The sequence below is a fragment of the Crocodylus porosus genome, unplaced genomic scaffold, assembly GCF_001723895.1.
Source record: "Crocodylus porosus isolate Cpor-Errol unplaced genomic scaffold, CroPor_comp1, whole genome shotgun sequence".
NCBI classification, from domain to species: Eukaryota; Metazoa; Chordata; order Crocodylia; family Crocodylidae; genus Crocodylus; species Crocodylus porosus.
The window spans coordinates 155,092,045-155,111,811 of NW_017728906.1; the positions used below are offsets into that span (position 1 = coordinate 155,092,045).

Sequence of the window (19,767 nt, forward strand, 5' to 3'; positions counted from 1 at the left end):
GGTTAGTGGGGGCCAGCAGGGATCACCCCCGCAATCTGGCAGTAGTTGGTGGGTGCCGGGCTTTTTTTTTCAAAGAGCTGGGAGCTGGGACTGGGTGGGCAGCCATTGACAGGGCTGGGAGAGCAGGTGGGGGATGGGGCTGATTCGGAAATTGCCTAATTGAATCACTGTCCCCCAAATTGGCTGAATCCAAATCCAAAGTGAATACTAGCCGCTTTGCACAGGCCTACTTTTCAGTTCATAGCATCATTGTGGTGCTCCTCCATTGAATGTTCTGACCCTTCTTCAGCCCCAGCTTGGTTTGTGTTGTGTACTTTTGAATGTGTGTGTCTGGACCTTAGCCCCATGATACTATCTATTCATTCTGAGCACTATTACTGTATTTGTTCAGTACAGAGTGTTGAATTTTTCTGTTTCTTCATTGAAATCATATAAAAAGATGAACCCCTTTCTCCTTTGTAACTCTGGCCCTGTGGGCACATCCAGATGAGCAGGAATGTGCACTTTGCAGCACCTCAGAAGGCTTTTGAGGTGCTGCAAACCAAACGTAGCACATGTGAAACGCACATAGTGCACATGTTTGAAGCACAGAGGCAAAATTAGATACTGGGAAATCCCTGTATCTAAAAAAAAAACACAAAAAAAAGTGGGGCAGCACACATGGCTGCAGCATGCATTGCCTGAAACCAGAGCCTGGCCAGCCAGAGCCATGGTTCAGCTGCTGGCCAGGCTCTGTACACCTGGATTGCTGCCACTTCAGCCCTGGGAGGCCCCCAGGTGGTGGCCCCAGCCTCCACTGTCCCACTTGGGGCAATTTGCCACGCGTCAGAGTGGGCATGCCAGGGTATTCTCCGGGGACAAGTAGCAGTGGCACAAATATGTGCCTCTGCTATTTGTCCCCGGGGAAATACATATTCCCGCTGATCTGGATGCAACCCGTGGGTCCCAAGCATAGAACTGTTTTTGAAATTCTGGGACCCACATTGAAGAGGTTGTCACCTTGGCTGCATTGTGGATAGAAGGGCACAGGATTCATCTTTCACACAGTGGCTCTTTCTTTTTGTCTTTGACCACATAGGGCAAGGCCAGAAGGGCCTGCTTAATGATGTTCTGTGCATCACAGACCATTGAATTTCACCCAGTTGCCCTTGTTTGAGCATAATAACTTGAATTTGGCTACTCTGTGCTTCCCAGAAGGACATTCAGGCCTGAACTGAAGATGGCTACCATTCCCTTTGCTAGCTTGTTCCTATGGTCAATTGCTGTCACAGTTAAAAATGTATGCCTCAATCCTAATTTAAATTCCACTTTCAGCCATTCATTCCTGTTATAGCTTTCTGTGCCAGATTAAAGAGCCCATACATGCCAGTATTTTCTTCTGTGAATCTACCTACTATAATCAAGTCACTTTTCACTCATTCTAGATAGTTGAAGATATCTGAACTCCCTTGGTCTGTCATTGCGATGCTCTTTTTTTCCTCTTTGAATTGTTTTTCAAATTTTTGCACATCTTTTTTATAATATGTGGATACCAGACTTATGTGCAGTATTTCAGTATTGGTATCACTAAAGCTGTATATAGAGGGGAAACCACCTCCCTACTCTGGCTCTCTTGCATATACTACGAACAATTGTCTTGCCTTTTTGTGTCATCACCTGGCACTAGGTATTCACATCGATATACTTGTCCATTTGACCCTACATCTTTTTCTGAGTTACAGATTTCCAGACTATATCTCCTCTTTCCATAAGCATAGCCACCATTTTTTGTTCTTCTATGTGTAACTTTGTATTTGGTTGCACTAAAACATTTTGTTTCAATGATGCCTACTTACCAAATTATCCAGATTGCTCTGTATGATTGCCCTGCTCTCATTATTTCCTGCTCTGCAAAACTTTGTGAAATTTGCAGATTATTTTTAACTTGCTGTATGTTCACCTCCAGATCCTTGATGAAAACGGGGAGGTGTTAGGTACTGGTCCCTGCAGAACTATTTAGCCAGTTGTTAATCCATTGATGGGGGTGCTCTTCTAATGTGACATATAGTTAATTATTTAATCAGAATTTCATGAAAAATTAAATAAAAAAAATCTAAGTAGATTACATATCTGTAGCTACCTTAATTATGTAAATCTATCATTTAATCTCAAAGATTTAATGTTCATTTGACAAGATCTGCTTTCCATTCACATCAGATGGAGTAGCATTAATTATATTTGTATCCTTTAATTCTTTATTGGTTGAATCCCACCTCCTAACAGCCTATCTAAGAAAAAAAAGCAGGGTGGAGGGGAAGGGAAGGAATAGAAGTCTGTCCCTCCTAAGGTTGTGAATAAACCTAAATGTGAACCAGCACTATGCAGTCTTCCAAAGGCTGTGAGAAAATAGGTCTGAGGAGTGTGACTTACCCTGAGGCTACATGCTGACGATTTCATTGTGGACTGTTCTGCTGATTTTAGCAGAATCATCCAAACTCATCTGCTTTTCTAGTTTGCCTGGGTAACTTCAAAGTTTGAGGTATAAAATTTAACCAATATACTGAACTATTCCCAGCTTGAAGTCAAGGCATCTCGTAGACCAACTAATTCAGAGAGGCATAATCTTACTTAGATACTGCCAGCTTGTTCTCTCTACCCCCTTCTGCTCTGAGGGCTTGCTTTACACATCCCAGACAATACAGCTCCCACTACTTTTGTTGGAAGAATATTCCACAATCTAGCTGAGAACCCATTTGGAATCTTTAGCCATTGCATTAATAACATTAATCAGTAATGAAAATAATAAAATCTTACTATTTTATTATTCAGCTTTCTGTGCAGAAGAAAGGGTTATCTCAACACATGTAGTACTGGGAAGGCACACTTGACTTTTCCAGTCTTAATTTTATCACCCTTGGCCACATCTATGTGTGCTATTAATGTGCTCCCTGGCGCACATCTATACATGTGGCTGCATCAGGAGCAAATTGCCCAGTTCGGGGCTGCTTCTGCCCTGCTCTGCCCCCCTACAGCAGCCAGGGGGAGCTCCAAGCTGGCAGGGGGCAGGGGACACTAGGAGCAGCCCTGGGCTGACAGGTGGGGGGGGGTCAGGGGGAGCTGTCCCAGCTCCAGGGGCAGCTCCCTCCCAGCCACAAGGAGAGCAAGGCTTGCCCCAAGCCGTAAGGGGTGGGAGGAACTGTCCCAGCTCTGAGGTCCAGTTCCACTTTCCCCTTGGCTGGGAGGGAGCTGCCCCAGGAGCCACCCTTGGGCTCAGGGCCAGCCCTGATCTCCCTGCAGCTGGGAGGGAGTGGCCCCTGGAGCCAGAACAGCTCCTCCAATCTCCCAGAGCTTGGGGGCTTAGCCAGGCAGTCATTGTGGCCCCTGCTGCCTGGGTTGTCCAGGAGCAATTTACTCCCAGTCAGAGTCTACACGTGTGCTACTAAGCATTAGTTAATGCACTGTTTTTCTAGTACTGTACATGTATGTATTGGTACTAGCAAACAGCTCATTAGACTGATTTAATGCGAAGTAATTGTCAAGCATGTGTAGACGGTGATTGATGCTTTACACATTAGATTAGTCTAATGTGCAGTCAAGTATCTCATGTAGACACACCCCTTCTTAATACCTTGGGGGCCAAATTTAGCCTGATTGCAACTCCCAGCTAACATGAATTGTTCTTGCTTACATCAGAGCTGAATGTTGAGCACTAGGGCTCTTAGTGAACAGTGGGCATGTCTACATGTGTCCCTACGACACCTTTGTTACTGCGCCGTCATTTAGTACTTCCTTCTGGAAGTACTAAACAACAGCACAACAACAGCCTGTACTGGGCCATGCTTGCAGCACATGGTTATTTTTAGCTGCTACATCGCTGTAGCAACACGCTATAACGAGGGAGTGAGGTAGCTGTGGTGTCACGGTTCTTGCCTGTGTTGCTACATTGCCATAGCATCATGTGTAGATGCACCCAGTAAGAAAGATAACAGGAGAAATGGAAGCAAGAGCAAGTTGAGAGCGCCACTAATGAAGGGAGATGGGGAGAACCACCACAAGAAGGGAACAGTAGTCACCAAAGGAGGGAAGAAGCTTGGGAGAGGTTAAAATTGGAGAATAGGTCTGTGGGGCCATCGAGTCCACTCCCCTAATTCCATGTGCAACTATTTATTCAGAGTCCTAAAATCTTCCACTCCAGCCTCTCATGCCCCACAACCCTGAAGCACATTACAGAACCCAAAATACCCTGCAGCATGCCAGAGGTGAACGGCAGAAGAGATAAATAAAAGGCTATAAAATTCTTGTTCCCTGAATGAATAAGATTGTATTAGTCATACCTGCATCTGTCTGATTCCTAAGAAGATCTGAAAATCAACTAGTCCTATAGCCTAAGTTTATTTCTGTCACAGTTTCCAAATTCTGTTTTTAGATAAATAATTCAAAGTAATTAGACATGACAGCAGTATGAGAGAGCTGCAGGAAAGAGCTCTAGGTTATACAGCCAGGTCTGACTTACGAGGGTTTTTGGGGCCAGTCTTTCTCCCACTGATACACCAGTGTGGGCATGATTAAATCCTTATCTTCACGTTCCAAAATAAGCTTTTGTTGTAAACTGTGACATACTCAGATGAACACTTTTGAGAGAGTATGGGCTATTTAGACTTTTTGAGCACCTTAACATAGAATTTTGAGAGGGGTCCTTTTTGGGGGTAAAAATTAATCTGATTTGCTCAGGTTTGATTCCAGACTGGCTGTATCCAGGGTTGGAGTAGATATTTACAGACACGGCAGCTTGTTATTCCTAGGTGGTTATGTTGAGGAGTTTCATTTAAATAAGGATCATAGGATTAGGCCTGCTGTTCCAATCTGGCTATTCTGTTGGATCATACTTTAAGGACATGTACCCTGCCTTTTTTATGAGCACCACCTTGCCCACTCCCTTGTCTGAGTGCACCATTAGGCAAATGGGACTGGGTTAGTGCAGCCTGAGCATGTGCCCGTAGCTGCTGTCAGGCCATCTGCCTCAGGTATGCTCCTTAGCCAGGTTGAACAAGCTACATGGCCTGATTTCCAGACACTTGCTGGGTGTGTGTGCGCTTCTCAGCAGTGTTCACACATTAGCCATGGGGGTAGTGTCTGAACGTTATACGTGTTTGACTGCATGATAGAGAACTCACAAGTGGGCTGGAGATGCTACACAAATTAACAGTCTATTTAGTCACTCACATACATGTACCATAATTACAAACTATCCAATATGTTTCAAACTACTTCTCCAATTAACACTCCTATGTTGAGGTCCCCTAGTGTTCTGTTAAGCATTCAAAGAATTAGCTTGCTGTACGTGTCTTTTGCAAAGCAACAAAGATTTTTCTCTTGGTGCTTTTGGATTCATTTGTCTTAAATGAAAGTTAATGATTTTGTTTCCTTGGGGAAGAACAAGATGTGTCTCATTTTTTGATTTTGTAATTCCAGTAGCTTGCAGAGCAAGATACAGAAGCTTGATTTTCTACATTGCACAGAGTCAGAGTAATAGCCTGCTCGCCTGCTGTGACAGAGTTTGATTATGAGCCCCTGACTGGCAAGGTGCAAAACACTTTGTGCAAGGAAGTGTGCAACTTCAGCTCCTGCTGCAGTCAATGCAGAGCTGAAGGTAACAGGCACCTCAGAGGATCAGATCTAGAAAATACCTCTGATCTAAACCGCGGTATGTTATTAAGTCCATGGGTCCCCTACCATGTGATTTGCTGAACCCCCTCGACTCCCACTGAAGTGAATGACAAAGGCACTCACCATCTCACAGGATCAGGCCTACATTTTAATGCAATTAATAAGGATAAAATTGAGATATATCTAAGAATATATCTGCATTGCAGGTTTCAGGGTAGTATAGGAAGACCTGCCGGACCTTGCTTTCAATAAGCATGGAAGCAGGAAGCAGTCCAGCCATGGCAGTGTGGAGATCAGTGGGCAGATTTATTTACCCTGTTTTTTGCATTAAAGTAACCTGGACCAACCCCTGTGCTACTGTTGTTAGACAGCTTTTGGTGCCTGAAATTGCACATGTAATGCTAGCTGTTGTATTGCTAGCCTATAGACATGTTCCTATAGAACAGGGTTGCTCCTTTCTCCTGAGGGCATTGCTGTGAAACACAGCCCAACCCCCAACACTGCACATACCAAACCTAGAAATAAGGCTGTGAAGCACCCTAGGAATGGCCCCCCACCTCAGTACCCAAGCCCTCTCTCTGGCAGCCTTGAGAGTAGTAGCAGGGGATGCCTCAGGGAGACTTAACCACCCTGTTTCTGGGTTTGGCACATGCTGAGCAGGAGCAGGTGGGTGGGGGGTCATGCTTCTCAGCTGGGCTGTCAGTGGAGCAGGAAAGTAGCTTTACAGACAGGAGCACTTACATGAGGTCACTAATTCTACTCCCATGTGTAAGGGCACCGGCACTGGTTGTTTGCAAACATTTGTACAATTGGAGCCTAAAACAGTTAATTCAAACACAGCAGTACTGAATCCCTTTGAGCCATTTAAAAATAATAATGGAGCATGAGCCATACCGTACCTAATGGAACATGAAACTGCAGAACTGCTCTGTCCTGCAGCATTCTTTGATTCATTCAGTGATGAGAACAGTTCATAAATTGTGAACTAAAAAAATGTCAAGGCGGCTTAAGAATCATGAAACAAAAAACAGTTCTTATGATCCGTGTTAGTAGTAGCAACACTATATACTGTTAAACAAAGAGAATTGAAGATAACTTGTTTTACTTTTTATAATTTATGTACTTCTTTTTTTCATTTTGCTCCTAGACAGTGAAAATAGATCAGTCAGTTTATTGGTTTTGCTTCTGGTCCATTTTAAAGCAAGCCATGTAAGCCAGCCAATTCTTATTAGCAGGGACAAATTCCTAAGATTCTCAGTGCTCTGAGGTTTAGGTTATGACCACTGCATGAGAACTTTCAAAGCCAAATCAAAAGCAGCTTTTGTTTTCCTTGAAACAAATCACAAAAATATTTCCCTTAAATAGGAGCTTCCCACAGCTTCTATAATGGCCCCACCCTCACTTGGCCAAAAACTGGTCTCGCTTTCTTTGAGGTCAGCATCTTTTTCCCTATTTGAATTTTCTTTCATTAAAAAACAAAAACAACTACATCTAAAGTGTCATCCTAAATTATTGAGTACCCTTCAGCAATAAAACAACAGGGAGCTATAAAGTGTCATGGTAGCTGTTCAATAACACATTTGCTTACTAAGAAGATGAAAGGGGAACCAATATTGCTTTTCAATAGTCCTTTGGGACTCATTTTGCTCAAGCAGCACTACAAATCAGGTGTAACTGTATAAGTCAATAAAAGTTATACGAGTGTGAGGTGGGAGTTGGGATCTATGAAATATATGAACTACTACACCATTAGAAAGACCTGTGGGCTCATTTCAATTTGCTGTTGTTCTGGGCAAATTCTATGAATAGAAGTTAAGAGACAAGGGCTCAAACTTGGAGACCATGGGAGTTTTGCTCCTGCCCTTATTAGAAACTGGGTGAGGCACCGGGGTGTTTTCCAGTGTCATGATTTGCAATTTGTTATTTATGTTTCTATACAAAGAAAGCAAGAGTATTTTTGAGGGGATATTCTTTGACCAAGTTTATAAACTAAAGGGATATTAGACAACTTTATAGGCACAAAGTCCCCTTCTTCAGGCCTGGGGAGAAGCAAGTACAATCTATGTGCAGCCTTGTCTCTTCCAACACTACACGTGGTCCAACAAAAGATATCACCAAAAGAATCCTTGCTTCTCACATATTTCCTGTTTAACGGTAAGGTGAAGGGCATCAGTCTGTACTCCTCACTGTTCTCCTCTCCTGCATCCACAGAAACATGGAGCATGTGGCAGCCCTGGAGTCCGTGCAGCGTGACCTGTGGGGATGGCATGCGGGAGCGACACAGAGAGTGTCTCTCATCACTGCTGGCAGACCCAGGCTGTGTTGGCTCACCAAAAGAGGCTTCACTGTGTTCTCTAGAGGAATGCTCTTGTATGTAATCCTACTTTCCTTTAAACGTCTGCCTTTGGCTGCATGTCTTCTATAGTTCAAACAAAAGGTGTCCCATTATAATAGGTTTGCAAAACCAAACCAGTTAGACTTGGTTTGGAATGATTTAATTAATCAGGAATGAAATTCTGGCTCCATTAAGTCAATGGAGAATTTCCACTGGCTTCACTAAAACTAGGATCTCCTCCCTGGACTGAATTCCACCAGTTGGCTAATGCCATGGAGCCCTTGGCTCTCCAGTCCTTTTGCATGTTTGTGGGTAAGAGGGAGACATAGACTGTGCTAGTCAGGGGGCAGTGCACCCTCTCTGTACCTTAGAGGTGGATTCCACACTGGCTTCAAATCTACCAGCATGGAACAGAGTGTTGGGAGTGGATTATGTTAGTGAGCCAGTGAACTCATGCGTGGATTGAATTTGGTGCAGTCTGCAGCAGTTACTCAGGTAAAGAAACTCTGTGAAGAAGAGTTGCGGAGAGCCCAGCTTCAGGGAGCTTCTGAACAGGGATGTGATATTTTAACATGTTTTGGACCATGCATTAGAAAATTACTGCCAACTATGAAAATAGATCAAGGATTCTCCACCAAGGACTGTGTCATCCATAAAACATGTACTTATGACATTAGGGGGCTTGGTGCTATCCAGTGCCCAGTACATCCTGCACAGCCACCTTGGGGTGCAAGAGACAAAGTACAATCAGCAGCTGCCTGACAGACAGTGTACTGTCCCATCCTCCTATCTTTCTGCAGAATCTGGTCAGAGCTCCCACCTCTCTGGATCAGGTGGGAGGCTGTCTTCCTATTACTAAGAGTAGGAAGCTATGTTTCTAAAAATGAGGCTAATTTCCAAGGTGCCATAGCTCTGCAGCCTCATAGGGCTGGCTGTGGCCTCCTGTGAACTTATTGTATCCTCAGTCTTTATAGCTATCCTATTCCAGGATTTGGTGGGAGAGCGAGTGTTGGACTGTTATAGATGTGCACCCTGGAATAAAATTTGTTACCAGCATAAAAACTTCTCCAAAATTATCAGTATTTTAAGACACTGAATAAGATCAGGTTGAGGGAAATATATGTATGGCATCAGACCAGTGTTTATATATATTTTTAATGATACTGTGTGACTGAATACATTAACGGTCTTTTTTTGCAGAAACCTGACATGTTAGAAGAACTGGTCACAGAGCTGGAAAATGTGCTAGAGCTGAAAGCATGTTCTCAGTGCCAGTGGTCTGGCTAGGTCATGGCAAAATTTCCTGCTGCACTGTGAGATTGCTGTGTGTGTTTGTTGGGATGGTTGTGTGTTTTCTGAAGTAGGCACCAAGGCTGTATGGTTCTGTCCCCTCCAGTTACCTAGCTTTGAGGTATTTGTGTAGTGGTAGAATAGGATTACTTGGTTGGACTTGTAGCCATCCTCTTTTGACTCATTTTTCTCCCTTTTACCATCCTGCTCTCCTTCCCTGTAGTCTGTTGATTAGTGTGTACCCATTTGCTTTCCCGCAGAATGGCTTGCATGCAAGTTATACTTTCTCCCTTACAGATGTTTCCTCTTCCTGCACTTCTGCCAAATTGTTTAATCCCTTCATAATAATTCTTGAGCAGCCTGTGAAAGATGATCTCATTCTGTGAGCTAGCTTTATCTCTGGGTGCTGCAAGTGCCAGCCTCCGACCAGCCTGCTGCTCCCTTGCTCCATTCAGCAGAGTTGGTATCCATCGTGACTATCTCGATTCATTAGTCCAGTAGATGGAGCAAATGGCTGAGTAACAGGAGTCAGCACAGAGGCCTGGAATCCAGGCTGATGGGCTGAAGAGGAGAAAAAACAAATCACAAGACACTGTAACAGCAAAGAGAAAAGAAAATTAGGAGAGAAGGAAGAAGGAGTAACTAGAAACATTCAGGTCCAGATTTTTCCTCCTTTCTCCCAGTTCACCACTGGGAGTTGGACTTCAGTAACAACCCTGGCCTCGCAGAGCTAGAGGCCTCCTCTAGGTTTTCTGAGCCCAAGGGAGCACTGTGGTTACAGAGAGAAGATTCAGCAATCTTCTCTAAGCTTAACATCTTCTCTTTCCTCTGAGACTTTTGTATTAGGAATGAATGTAAGTTTGACCATATGAAAAACTGCCAGACTTCATGAAAAACAGTGACCGTGACACCCTTTTATCTCATTCTTTGTAATGAGCATTGAAAATGACACAGGCAGCAGGCTAATTATCAGAGAGGAATTATACAAACAGCTGGAGGGAGGAAGTCTTTCCCTATATTCTGGAGTATGCATTCAGATTGGTGTCTGTACCTGTGTATTCTGTATCTATATTCCCATCATCTGAGCAATATTGTACACTCAGAAACATTTTGGGGATTTATATAGTGTACTCATCATAGCATATATGTAACTGCAGTGATTAGGGATTGGATAGGAAAGGGGACTAACGCATTGCTAATTGAGCTGTTGGCTTTTAGGTCTCTGATTCATATGCTGGGCTGGTCAGGAGCAACTAGAAATCCTTACTATCTGAAAGCCGTTTGGTCGCTCAGGTGAAATGAATGCTTGGCCACTTACGAAAGAGATTAGGAAAGGAGTATTGTCTAGTAGCTAGCAAGGTAGATTCGGAGCCAGGATTCACACATTCTGTACATGGTTCTGTGACTGGCTTGCTGGTGATTTGGGGCAAAATTGTTCAACCTTTTGGGCTTTGATTTATTCTTCTGTAGCTCTGGTATAATGCTCATGCTGGTGCGAGGCTTAATTTATGTGTCTAAAATGGTTTGAGGAGTTCATGATCACAGAGTATCTTATGCTGTGGATGCTTAGAGTTTAAATCAGTGTGACGCTCAAACTGGGGGAAGAATTGGAAAGTGTCTCAGACCACTGATGGGAAATTATGCTGCCATCACTTACACTGTCTTCTCATCCCCAAGGGCTGCCAGACATGTACTTGGAGTAAACACTAAAAATCAACCTAACTGAATCATGAGGCCAACCTCATATATCAATATAGTCTTAGATCCTTTATGGACCTTATCATCAGTAGCTCCCTATTTGGTTGACAGAGGAGCACAAGTATTATTATCTTCATTTGACAGTTGGGGGAACCAAGGCACAGGGAGATGAAGGGACTTGCCATATGCCATCCAGCAGGCCAGTGGCAGAGCCTGACTCCCCGATCTGCGGATCATGCTGCCCGTGTGCCTTCAAAATCTTGCAAAATGTTTCCTACAGGATTGGAGATACTCCAGCCTTGCCCTTTATTGTCAGGCATTTAAAATATCCCAGTGACATCATCATCCTGAAGGGCAGCAAGGCTAGGAAACGTGGGTAACAAGTGCTGTTTGAAAGGTCTTCAGGATAAAGTAGGTAGATCTTCTGCAAACCAGGACTTATCACTTTTTATCTGAAGGTGAGAATAGTGAGCTAAACTAAACTCATTTAATGCATACAACATCAGAAAAATTAGCCCATGAATTATAAACATGAATTATAATTCTGTATTTTTCTTTCCTTAATTTTAAAGCACTTGCTTAAGACTCCAAGCATCCAATGAAAAAGCCAGTTTGGTTACATGATGTGTCCCTCTATGTTACAGCTATAAAGCCTCCAACACCACCATCCATCCAGATGGGAGAGGACCAGAAAGCTAATAATATAGTCACCATTACAGGCATCTCCTTGTGCTTGTTTATAATCTTTGCAACCGTGCTCATCACACTGTGGAGGAAGCTGTGCAGGGCTCAGAAGTGCAGTGCCTCCATGCAGCGTAATCCCATCCACTCGCCCAGCTGCCAGAAGAACTCTGACGAGGAGAACATCTGCCAAGGGAGCAAGCAGCGGGAAAGCTTTTCTGAGGGAGGCGAGGCACCTGTGAACATCCCTCTAACCTACAGGAGGAGCCTGCAATTTGCTCAAGACGATGACACCTCTGGCAGTGAGAATATTCAGGCGAATGCTCAGAAAATAATCCCTCCAATTTTCAGCTACCGCCTTGCACAGCAGCAGCTGAAGGAGATGAAAAAGAAAGGCCTGACTGAAACTACAAAAGTGTATCACGTATCTCAGGGTCCTCTGACTGACACAGTTCTTGATGCCACTGCAGTGCTACCCTTGGGCCCAGAAAACCAAGAGGAGGCTGCTGCAAACAAATTTAGGATCAAATCTCCATTCCTGGACAAGCGGGTCACTCAACCCAGATTTCCAGGGGACAGGTCTAATTCGAGGATGGATTTTATGCTCTCACAGAGCAACCCTGCTATGAGCCCGACTCAGACTATGATAAGGCGAGCTCACCTGAAACTCCAGGACAGCAGAGGGGAGCAGCTGGACAGAGGCTGTCACAGGAACACTCAGTTTAGAAGAACAGCCAGCTTCCATGAGACTAAAAAGGCCAGGCCCTTCAGGGAAAGGAGCATGTCCACCCTAACCCCACGGCAGGCTCCCCTCTACAGTTCCAGGACCAGAACATGGGGTGAGGGCCTGGGAGACGGGATCCGACCTAAATCTAGAGGTGCCAATACAACTTCAGAAAGGCTTGATCTGTCACCTACCACTGTGTTAACGTGTGAATCACAGAGCTATGGCACAAAGCATCAGCACAAAGGAGGCCCTCCAATGAGGAAGCTGGATCTGATCAGTGACCGTCAGCCTGTAGGTCAGGAGAAAGGACCAGGCAGACCAGAACTGCACAGAAGTAGGAGAGGCCCCTCGCCAAATCACAGAGGGTCTTGGAAGAAAGAAACTATTTCAGCTCTCCAAGATAAGCAAAGAAGCACTGCAATTAGCCCTGCTCAGTATAGGAAGGACAAGTGCCAGAGTTTCCCACTGGACCCTAACTTTGCCTTTTATGACAATTCCACTTTTGGCTTAACTGAATCACAGCAGTGGATGATAGACCTGCCTGGCTATTTTGGTTCAAATGAAGAAGATGAGACAAGTACATTAAGTATTGAGAAACTAGTGGTCTGAATGACTTGTTGCAACACTGTCAAAGGGTGTGTGCAAGAAAAGACCTGCAAAACCTGTTGGTTTATTATGAAAGCAAGAATGGAAACCAGGTTCCTTCTTTTGGAGGCAGAGGGAAGTCCTAAGGACTGACTTGTGAGAGCATATTCCATCTTAATTACAGGGAAGTGCTTTCATGCATGCATCTAAAACCTGCATTCCATGGGCAAACACATGGAAATCAAACCTTGACATAGAAATGATCTGGCAGATTTCATCACGTAAAGCATTGGGGCTCCATAAATAATTTCTATTGACACCAAACAGTTTACCTGTTGATTCTGCTGATGGACCAACACCAGCAGACTGATTTCCTTAAACATCCGTTGTTCAATATGAATTAACACATTTCACCATTTTTCATCTTGGCTGCCAACAGCTTTTCACACGTCTTTAACATTCACTGCAGGATGACACTGATTGGTTGCAATTGATCAAAGAAGTCACATGATGCTGTTCCTTTCACGGACAAGATGAGAGCACAAACTCTTCTGGAATGAGCACTGGTTACATTCATACAAGCATTTGGGGTGAGGGGAGGGGCTGTGATTCATCACATACAGGATTTTGAATTTGCTTCCAGCATGGGTGCTAAGCAAGTTCAGGATTGCATAAATGTTTGTGGAAAATGAATTGAATAGGGACTCAAATGTGGTCAAAGAAACTTCACTGAGTAACAACTCTATCTTCAAAAAAATGTTGCAATATTCGTGTTCCTGAAAAAAGGCCTGTTACTTTCCACCTTTTATCTTAACCATCTTTGCCTTTGACATTTTCCTTCTATTTCATTTTTTTGCTTAAATATATTGACATAAATAGTACAGTAAGGCAAAAATAATTAATGAGAAAAACCAGCCAAATGAAACACTCATTTCATCATTATGAGTTTGAAAACACAAGTGAAAAGTGAGTGAACATGCCCAGATCTGTTGATTCTGGAGAACCTGTCACTGAGTAGCTTAATGGATTTTTTAAAATTTCTCAATAAATGATATAATTTCCAAGTAAGCTATTATACCAGTGGGAGTGGCCACTGCTACTCGCATTCAGAGCTTATTCAGCAAAATTAGAGAAAAAAATGGAGACACAAAGAGTGGCTGGTGGGTCAGTGTGATTTGGGATGCATACTCATGCCATAAGCATCCCAAAAGCCTCTTCAGAGGCATAGAGAAAATGGGTTAAATGGGTTTTCATGGGAAAAACAAAGAAAATAAAAGAAACCTGAGTTGGGAAGTGAAGAATGAGAGTGTGGAGAAGAGAGAGACTGAGGGAACTGATGGCTTGAAATGCCCCTTTCCACAAAGAGTCAAGCTTCACAGTTCAGGGCTATGTTCTCCCCAGTCACTTTTAAGGCCCAGTCCCACATTTGGAATTGCTTAGCATTCAGAATCAAGGCCTTGCTCCCACAATGCACAGGTACACGGTGACTTCCCTGTTGCCCATGCTTCATAAATTCCAGGATTAGAGTCGTAGGCTGCCTATAGGTGTGGTGGTTCACGTTATAATTAGAACTAAACAGAACAGAATCGATTAATTGAGTCTGCTCCACATTCTAATTAGAACGCTTCAGCATTGACACATCATCACATGTATCAAGTCCCCCTCCCCCCATGTTTTAAAATGGCCACAGCAGTGCTTTAACTAAAGCTCGTCAAATGAGCTTTAGTTAATGCGCCTTGTGGTCATTTTAAAAAATGGAGGGCTTAATACACTTGACAGTGAGCCATTTTCATTAGTGCTACTCTTGGGATACCCCTGTAATTACAATGGTCCCCCACCACCCTGAACACATTTAAAGGCACCCATAGCTTTTACACTGTTATATTCATCCTACTCTTTCTGACCCTTTCACAAGGAACTGTTTTTCATTTTAGAAATATACCCAGTTTTTATTAAGAAAATGACAGCATAATAATAAGGCACACCTGCTTAGGGTAGGTACCCTGCTGATATACTTAGGGTGAACACTGATCATCAACTCTTGCACATCTTGCTATGGCTCATTGCAATAGCACAAACAGAGCAAGGATCTCAGGATTTGATTCAACATGATTAAATGCTTCGTTTTGCACAGACTTCATCTGGAATGTGTAACATCTTCCCACCTGCCATTAGGACATGTATAGCTTGCACTACGATAGGAGTCATCTCTTTCTCAAGGCCTGTTCCTATATGCAGCATTGTAAAAGTTCAGGCCATTCCAGAATTGGATTTTCACAAGTGTACCATTGTGTGAAGACCAGGCTTGTATTAAATAACATCCTGAAAATGGAAGACTACAGTGATTATTATGCAGAGTGTCTCATAACACATTCATGCTCAAGGACCAGTCCAGAACACATCCAAATTATCAAGTCTTTCCACTGACTTTAGTGGGCTTGAGATCAAGCCTTGAGACTATTATTGAGGTTATTTCCCAACTGTATGTCAAAGTAAATCAGATTATGTGCAGTCTGTTGTTGCTTCAGGGGAGCGATCTGTCTAATTTAGAACTGCAGAGCTCCAAGGACTGTTTTAGTCTGCAACTGGCCAGGCAAGGCTTCCAAAGCAGGGACCTGTACTACCCGAGTCCTACTGGGAAAGGCATGCTGATGGACTGCAGCAAGAGTGTATATATGAGCACAGCTTCCTAACTTGGATCAAATATGTACCAGGTCAGCAGGACTCTTGGCCCTGTGTAACAAGCAAAATGTTTCTTATTCACTTGTCTTAGACATTACAATCCCTAGACAAAGTGCTGGAAAGCCTCCCAAGATCCCTCTAGCTCTGTCTCTGATAAAAATGAATGACAGGTAGAAGGTGGGAATACTTTTCAGGGGGCGGGGGAGGGAGGCCTGGAATCTCTTTTGGCTGTGTAGGATCTTGTTCTAAGTCAGTCGTATGTTTTACAATGTTTTATTGACTGGATTTTACCTGTATTTAGCACTTTCAGGTGCTCAGTGATCATCTGTGCAAGCATAGCGCTGGCTTTTTGGCACTGATATTAAATTTCAGCATCCTGCTGTACATAACTATCCTTCTGTAATCCTATTCTGGGAAATGTCTCCAGCAGCTGGTTAGAGCAGTAGTATTTATTAGAAGTGCTAGCATCTTCCTGTGTAGACTGCTGGCAAGCAAATATTGTGCTCGACCTAGTTCCTGCTTTCTGCATTGATAGAAATTGCCTCATTGCTACTGGATACTGCCAAGGGCAGCCCAGTTGTACTGTATGTTAAAATTAAAGTTGATAGGGACTCATAGGCTAGCACCAATTTGTTTTGATAACCTCCGATTTACCACAATGCTCTAGGAACTCACATTAAGACTTATTCCAGAGAAGTACAGATGAATAGAGCAGTAATTCTCAACCAGGGTACCATAGCACTTCAGGGTGTCTTGAGATCTTTTCAAGAGTGCCTCAGGGTGTTTTGCAAACACAATTCACTAGATAAACCAAGAGATTTCAAACAAATCCACTGTTGTGATCTTGAGTGCTTTGCAACAGAAAAACTACTCTTTTTCTGTAATAAAAAATAGAGCAAAAACGAAGAGCTGGCATTTTCTGGGTGACAACTCAAGTCTATCAAGGGGACTTTGAGTCTACAAAGATTGAGAACAACTGGAACAGAGAAAGGAACAGCACTAGTGTTCAACTCCACTCCAACCCCTTTAGTCACAAGAGTAAATATTGGCACCATTCGTGATTCTCCTTTCACATGAGTATTTGATATGCTTGGAGTCAAGGCTTTTGGTGCATTCACACTATGATGCAGCCTCCTGACCTAAGCCACTTGTGAACACACTGCTGACTGAGGCCAACTTTGGCCCTCATCTCAAACAGGATGTCATTTAGGCCTTTTCTAAACAGGTGTAAGAGTCCTTATATGTCCAGTGTGGGAGTTATGATAAAACATTAGATAAGCCACCAGGAGCTGAACATAACAGATTTTATACTGAACCTCTGTAAGTCTCTACAGTTGTTCTAATGCTGCTCAATTCAAAAAAATTAAGCTAGTCTTATGGACCCTGAAAAAAAAAAATAAAAAAAAATCATTAGAACCAGAGACAAGAATGTGAGTTAAATGTCTTGGAGCATCACCTCCCTTAGGAATTCCTGACTTTCCATCCAGATCTTTCTCCATCTCAGTATTGTTTAAGGACAGATGCAATATAATGTTCCATTCAGATTATTTTAATTCATATTTTATGGATGTTTAATACAAATTATGACATGTATTGATCTAAATGTAAAATAAACTGAAAAGAACAACTAGTTTAAAAGATCATATTTATAATAATACAAAATATAGACTTGTGCTACATGGCAGGGAAATCATTTGTGTCAAACCTGAATTATTTTTCATTCCTGACAACTTAATTATTGGTGAGAAGTAATTTTCAGCCTTATATTTCTTATGGTCATTTATTTCTGCTGCTCATTCTTTTTGTTTCACTCTTATTTGGATAAGGAAGTGGAAATGAACACTCTGACTTGTGTTTCAAATCATTTTCACTTTCTGGAGTATAAAATTGTCTACCACACTGCACAAGAATTTATGAACACAGTGTAATTTAATTTTAAAAAATCCTAAGAATATTTGCCTTCCTTTTAAGCATTGTAAAAAGCACTTTAAGAAATAATCTGAATTTGGAGCCTCCCTATAGCTGACAGCTTTGAATTGCAGACCTCTGCCACCCTCTTCTGTTTCTAGGTTCTCAAACTGCTCATCTCACTTGACCACTGAAATCAAGGTGAGAAAGTTTTGGTCCTGCAAGGTGCAGAGTGTATCCTGTAAGGTGTTGGTTAAGCACTCTCCACCAAAGCCTCAGAGTTCTCTGGAAAAGAAACTTGAAGCATTTCCATTGGTTTTACCATGAATGAAAGAGAGCCTTATATCCTCCAGTAGATCAAACAACTGATGTGCTGTAAGAACTTGTGCCTTGATCCTCAGCTGGTAGAAATGGATGAAGCTTTACTTTCTACAGTGCAGGTTTGTTCATTTACAGCAGTTGGTGGGCTGGTCCTTAATCTTTAAAATCTTTCCCCCTCTATGTGCTCTCCAAAGGTGCAGGTTCTCACTGTCCTAACTGTTCTCACCACTTCCACTCGCTATGTTGACAAAAGATGGAAGCCTAACTTTCATGACCGTATATTTCAATGAGTACCAGAACCCATGCCAGGATGACCAAACCACTCCGTTATCCTGCTGTCCAGTGTAGTTTCCTCCCTTATAATATTGTCCATTGAGATTTGCTGCATGGCATCTTACATGAATTAAAGATGTGGGGGAAAAAAGAGAGACCAAAGTTAAGATGAAAGTCATTGCATCTTTGTATTAAAGTACAGTTCCTATTTGGTATAAATTGAGGCCGTCACATTATATATATGTAATTTCACGGATTTCAATGAAGTTGCATTAATTTACACCTGCTGAGGGTCTGGCCTTTAAAGTTTTAATATAAAAATGAAGGCCCTAATTTGTCAAATGTTTCACAGGCAGGACAAAAAACCCATTGCGTTCAGTACGTATTCCATGAACAGAGGCAGGCCAGCCATACTTCACTGTTATTAATCATTGCCAATGAATGTAACTTGAAATATAGTGATGAGCTGTTCAAAAACTGGTCACTCCACAGTAGAACAGTGTCCTTACCATGATCTCCATCTAACAGTTGCGGTTAGTGCATAGCCCCTTCTTTGGATCCAGTCCAAAGCACCCTGAGTTCAGAATGACAACCCTTGGTGCACAGGGTATTTCCCTTTATGCTTGCTTTCTGGGAGTCACTGCTGAAACTATAGTGACCTCCATTTCTGGAATCCTACTGAAATAAGGATGCTGTTCTCCTTCAACGAATTGCACATGTACCCATTCCACTGCAGGAATACTTGTGCCTCACACACTCAAGCCCTTCTGAGAGGTGGTAGAATGTACATACAGACAACATACCTTGAAGCACTTAAAGTTTAAAGCAGCCCAGTCATACTTCATTCCACATGTACCACTGAGTGTTAGACAAAAATCAAACTCATTTCCATACCTGTTAAACCACCAACCGCAGTTGTTCTCCTTTGCACAGTTGCCTGTTAAGAATCTATCATGATCCTTGTCTGACGTGGTAAACTGCATCCCACTGTGTGATGCAGACCACTGTTCTCTAAAGTTGCTCCCACCAGACAGGGCGTCACCAGCATTACCAGAATAGGTGCCAAACCACAGCCTGTAATTGTCCTTTCAAAATGAAATGTAAACATGTCTCTGTTATTAGCTTTCCCCTCTCACAACCTTTAAAAATGCCCATAATTGTTTTCTGCAATGTAGTGTGGGTCAGGGTCATTCCTGGAGTATCTCCACTGACATCAAGCACGATTCTGGCCTTTTGCCGTCAGTGACACTAGCCTTAGAAATGACCACATTTAATTTGTCAAAGGGTAGTGCCAGCTAACACTTGGACAACTAAGGGCTATGTGACTTACGAGAAGAGGCTGAGGGAACTGGGTTTATTTAGTCTAGAGAAGACAGAGGGGTTTTAATATCAGCCTTCAACTACCTGAAGGTGGGGTTCAAAAGAGAGGATGGAGCTAAACTGTTCTCGGTGGCAGATGACAGAACAAGGAGCAATGGTCTCAAATTGCAGCAAAGAAAGTTTAGGTTCGATATTAGGAAGAATTTTGTCAGTAGAGGGTAATTGTCACGGAGTCACGCAGGTGCCCCGTGACTGTGAGGGTGATTGGCAGAGCTGCCAATCACCCAGGCAGCTCAGGTGC

The 19,767-nt window shown here is 42.9% G+C and overlaps 2 protein-coding genes across 6 annotated transcripts in view; one reads left to right on the plus strand and one right to left on the minus strand.

The window, feature by feature from the left end:
- THSD1 (thrombospondin type 1 domain containing 1) overlaps positions 1-14,209 on the plus strand; it is a 39,947-nt gene extending 25,738 nt beyond the window's left edge. For both annotated transcript variants that reach the window (XM_019530005.1, XM_019530004.1), the window contains exons 4-5: positions 7,858-8,016; positions 11,614-14,209. In XM_019530005.1, coding sequence (XP_019385550.1) covers positions 7,858-8,016; positions 11,614-12,986 — 1,532 coding nt within the window. In that variant the 3' untranslated portion in view covers positions 12,987-14,209. The remainder of the gene's footprint in view (positions 1-7,857; positions 8,017-11,613) is intronic.
- Positions 13,999-19,767, minus strand: part of LOC109306562 (fibrinogen-like protein 1) — a 34,668-nt gene continuing 28,899 nt past the window's right edge. For all 4 annotated transcript variants that reach the window (XM_019530012.1, XM_019530011.1, XM_019530010.1 and 1 more), the window contains 2 exons: positions 19,041-19,231; positions 13,999-18,266 (listed from right to left, as the gene is read on the minus strand). In XM_019530012.1, coding sequence (XP_019385557.1) covers positions 18,086-18,266; positions 19,041-19,231 — 372 coding nt within the window. In that variant the 3' untranslated portion in view covers positions 13,999-18,085. The remainder of the gene's footprint in view (positions 18,267-19,040; positions 19,232-19,767) is intronic.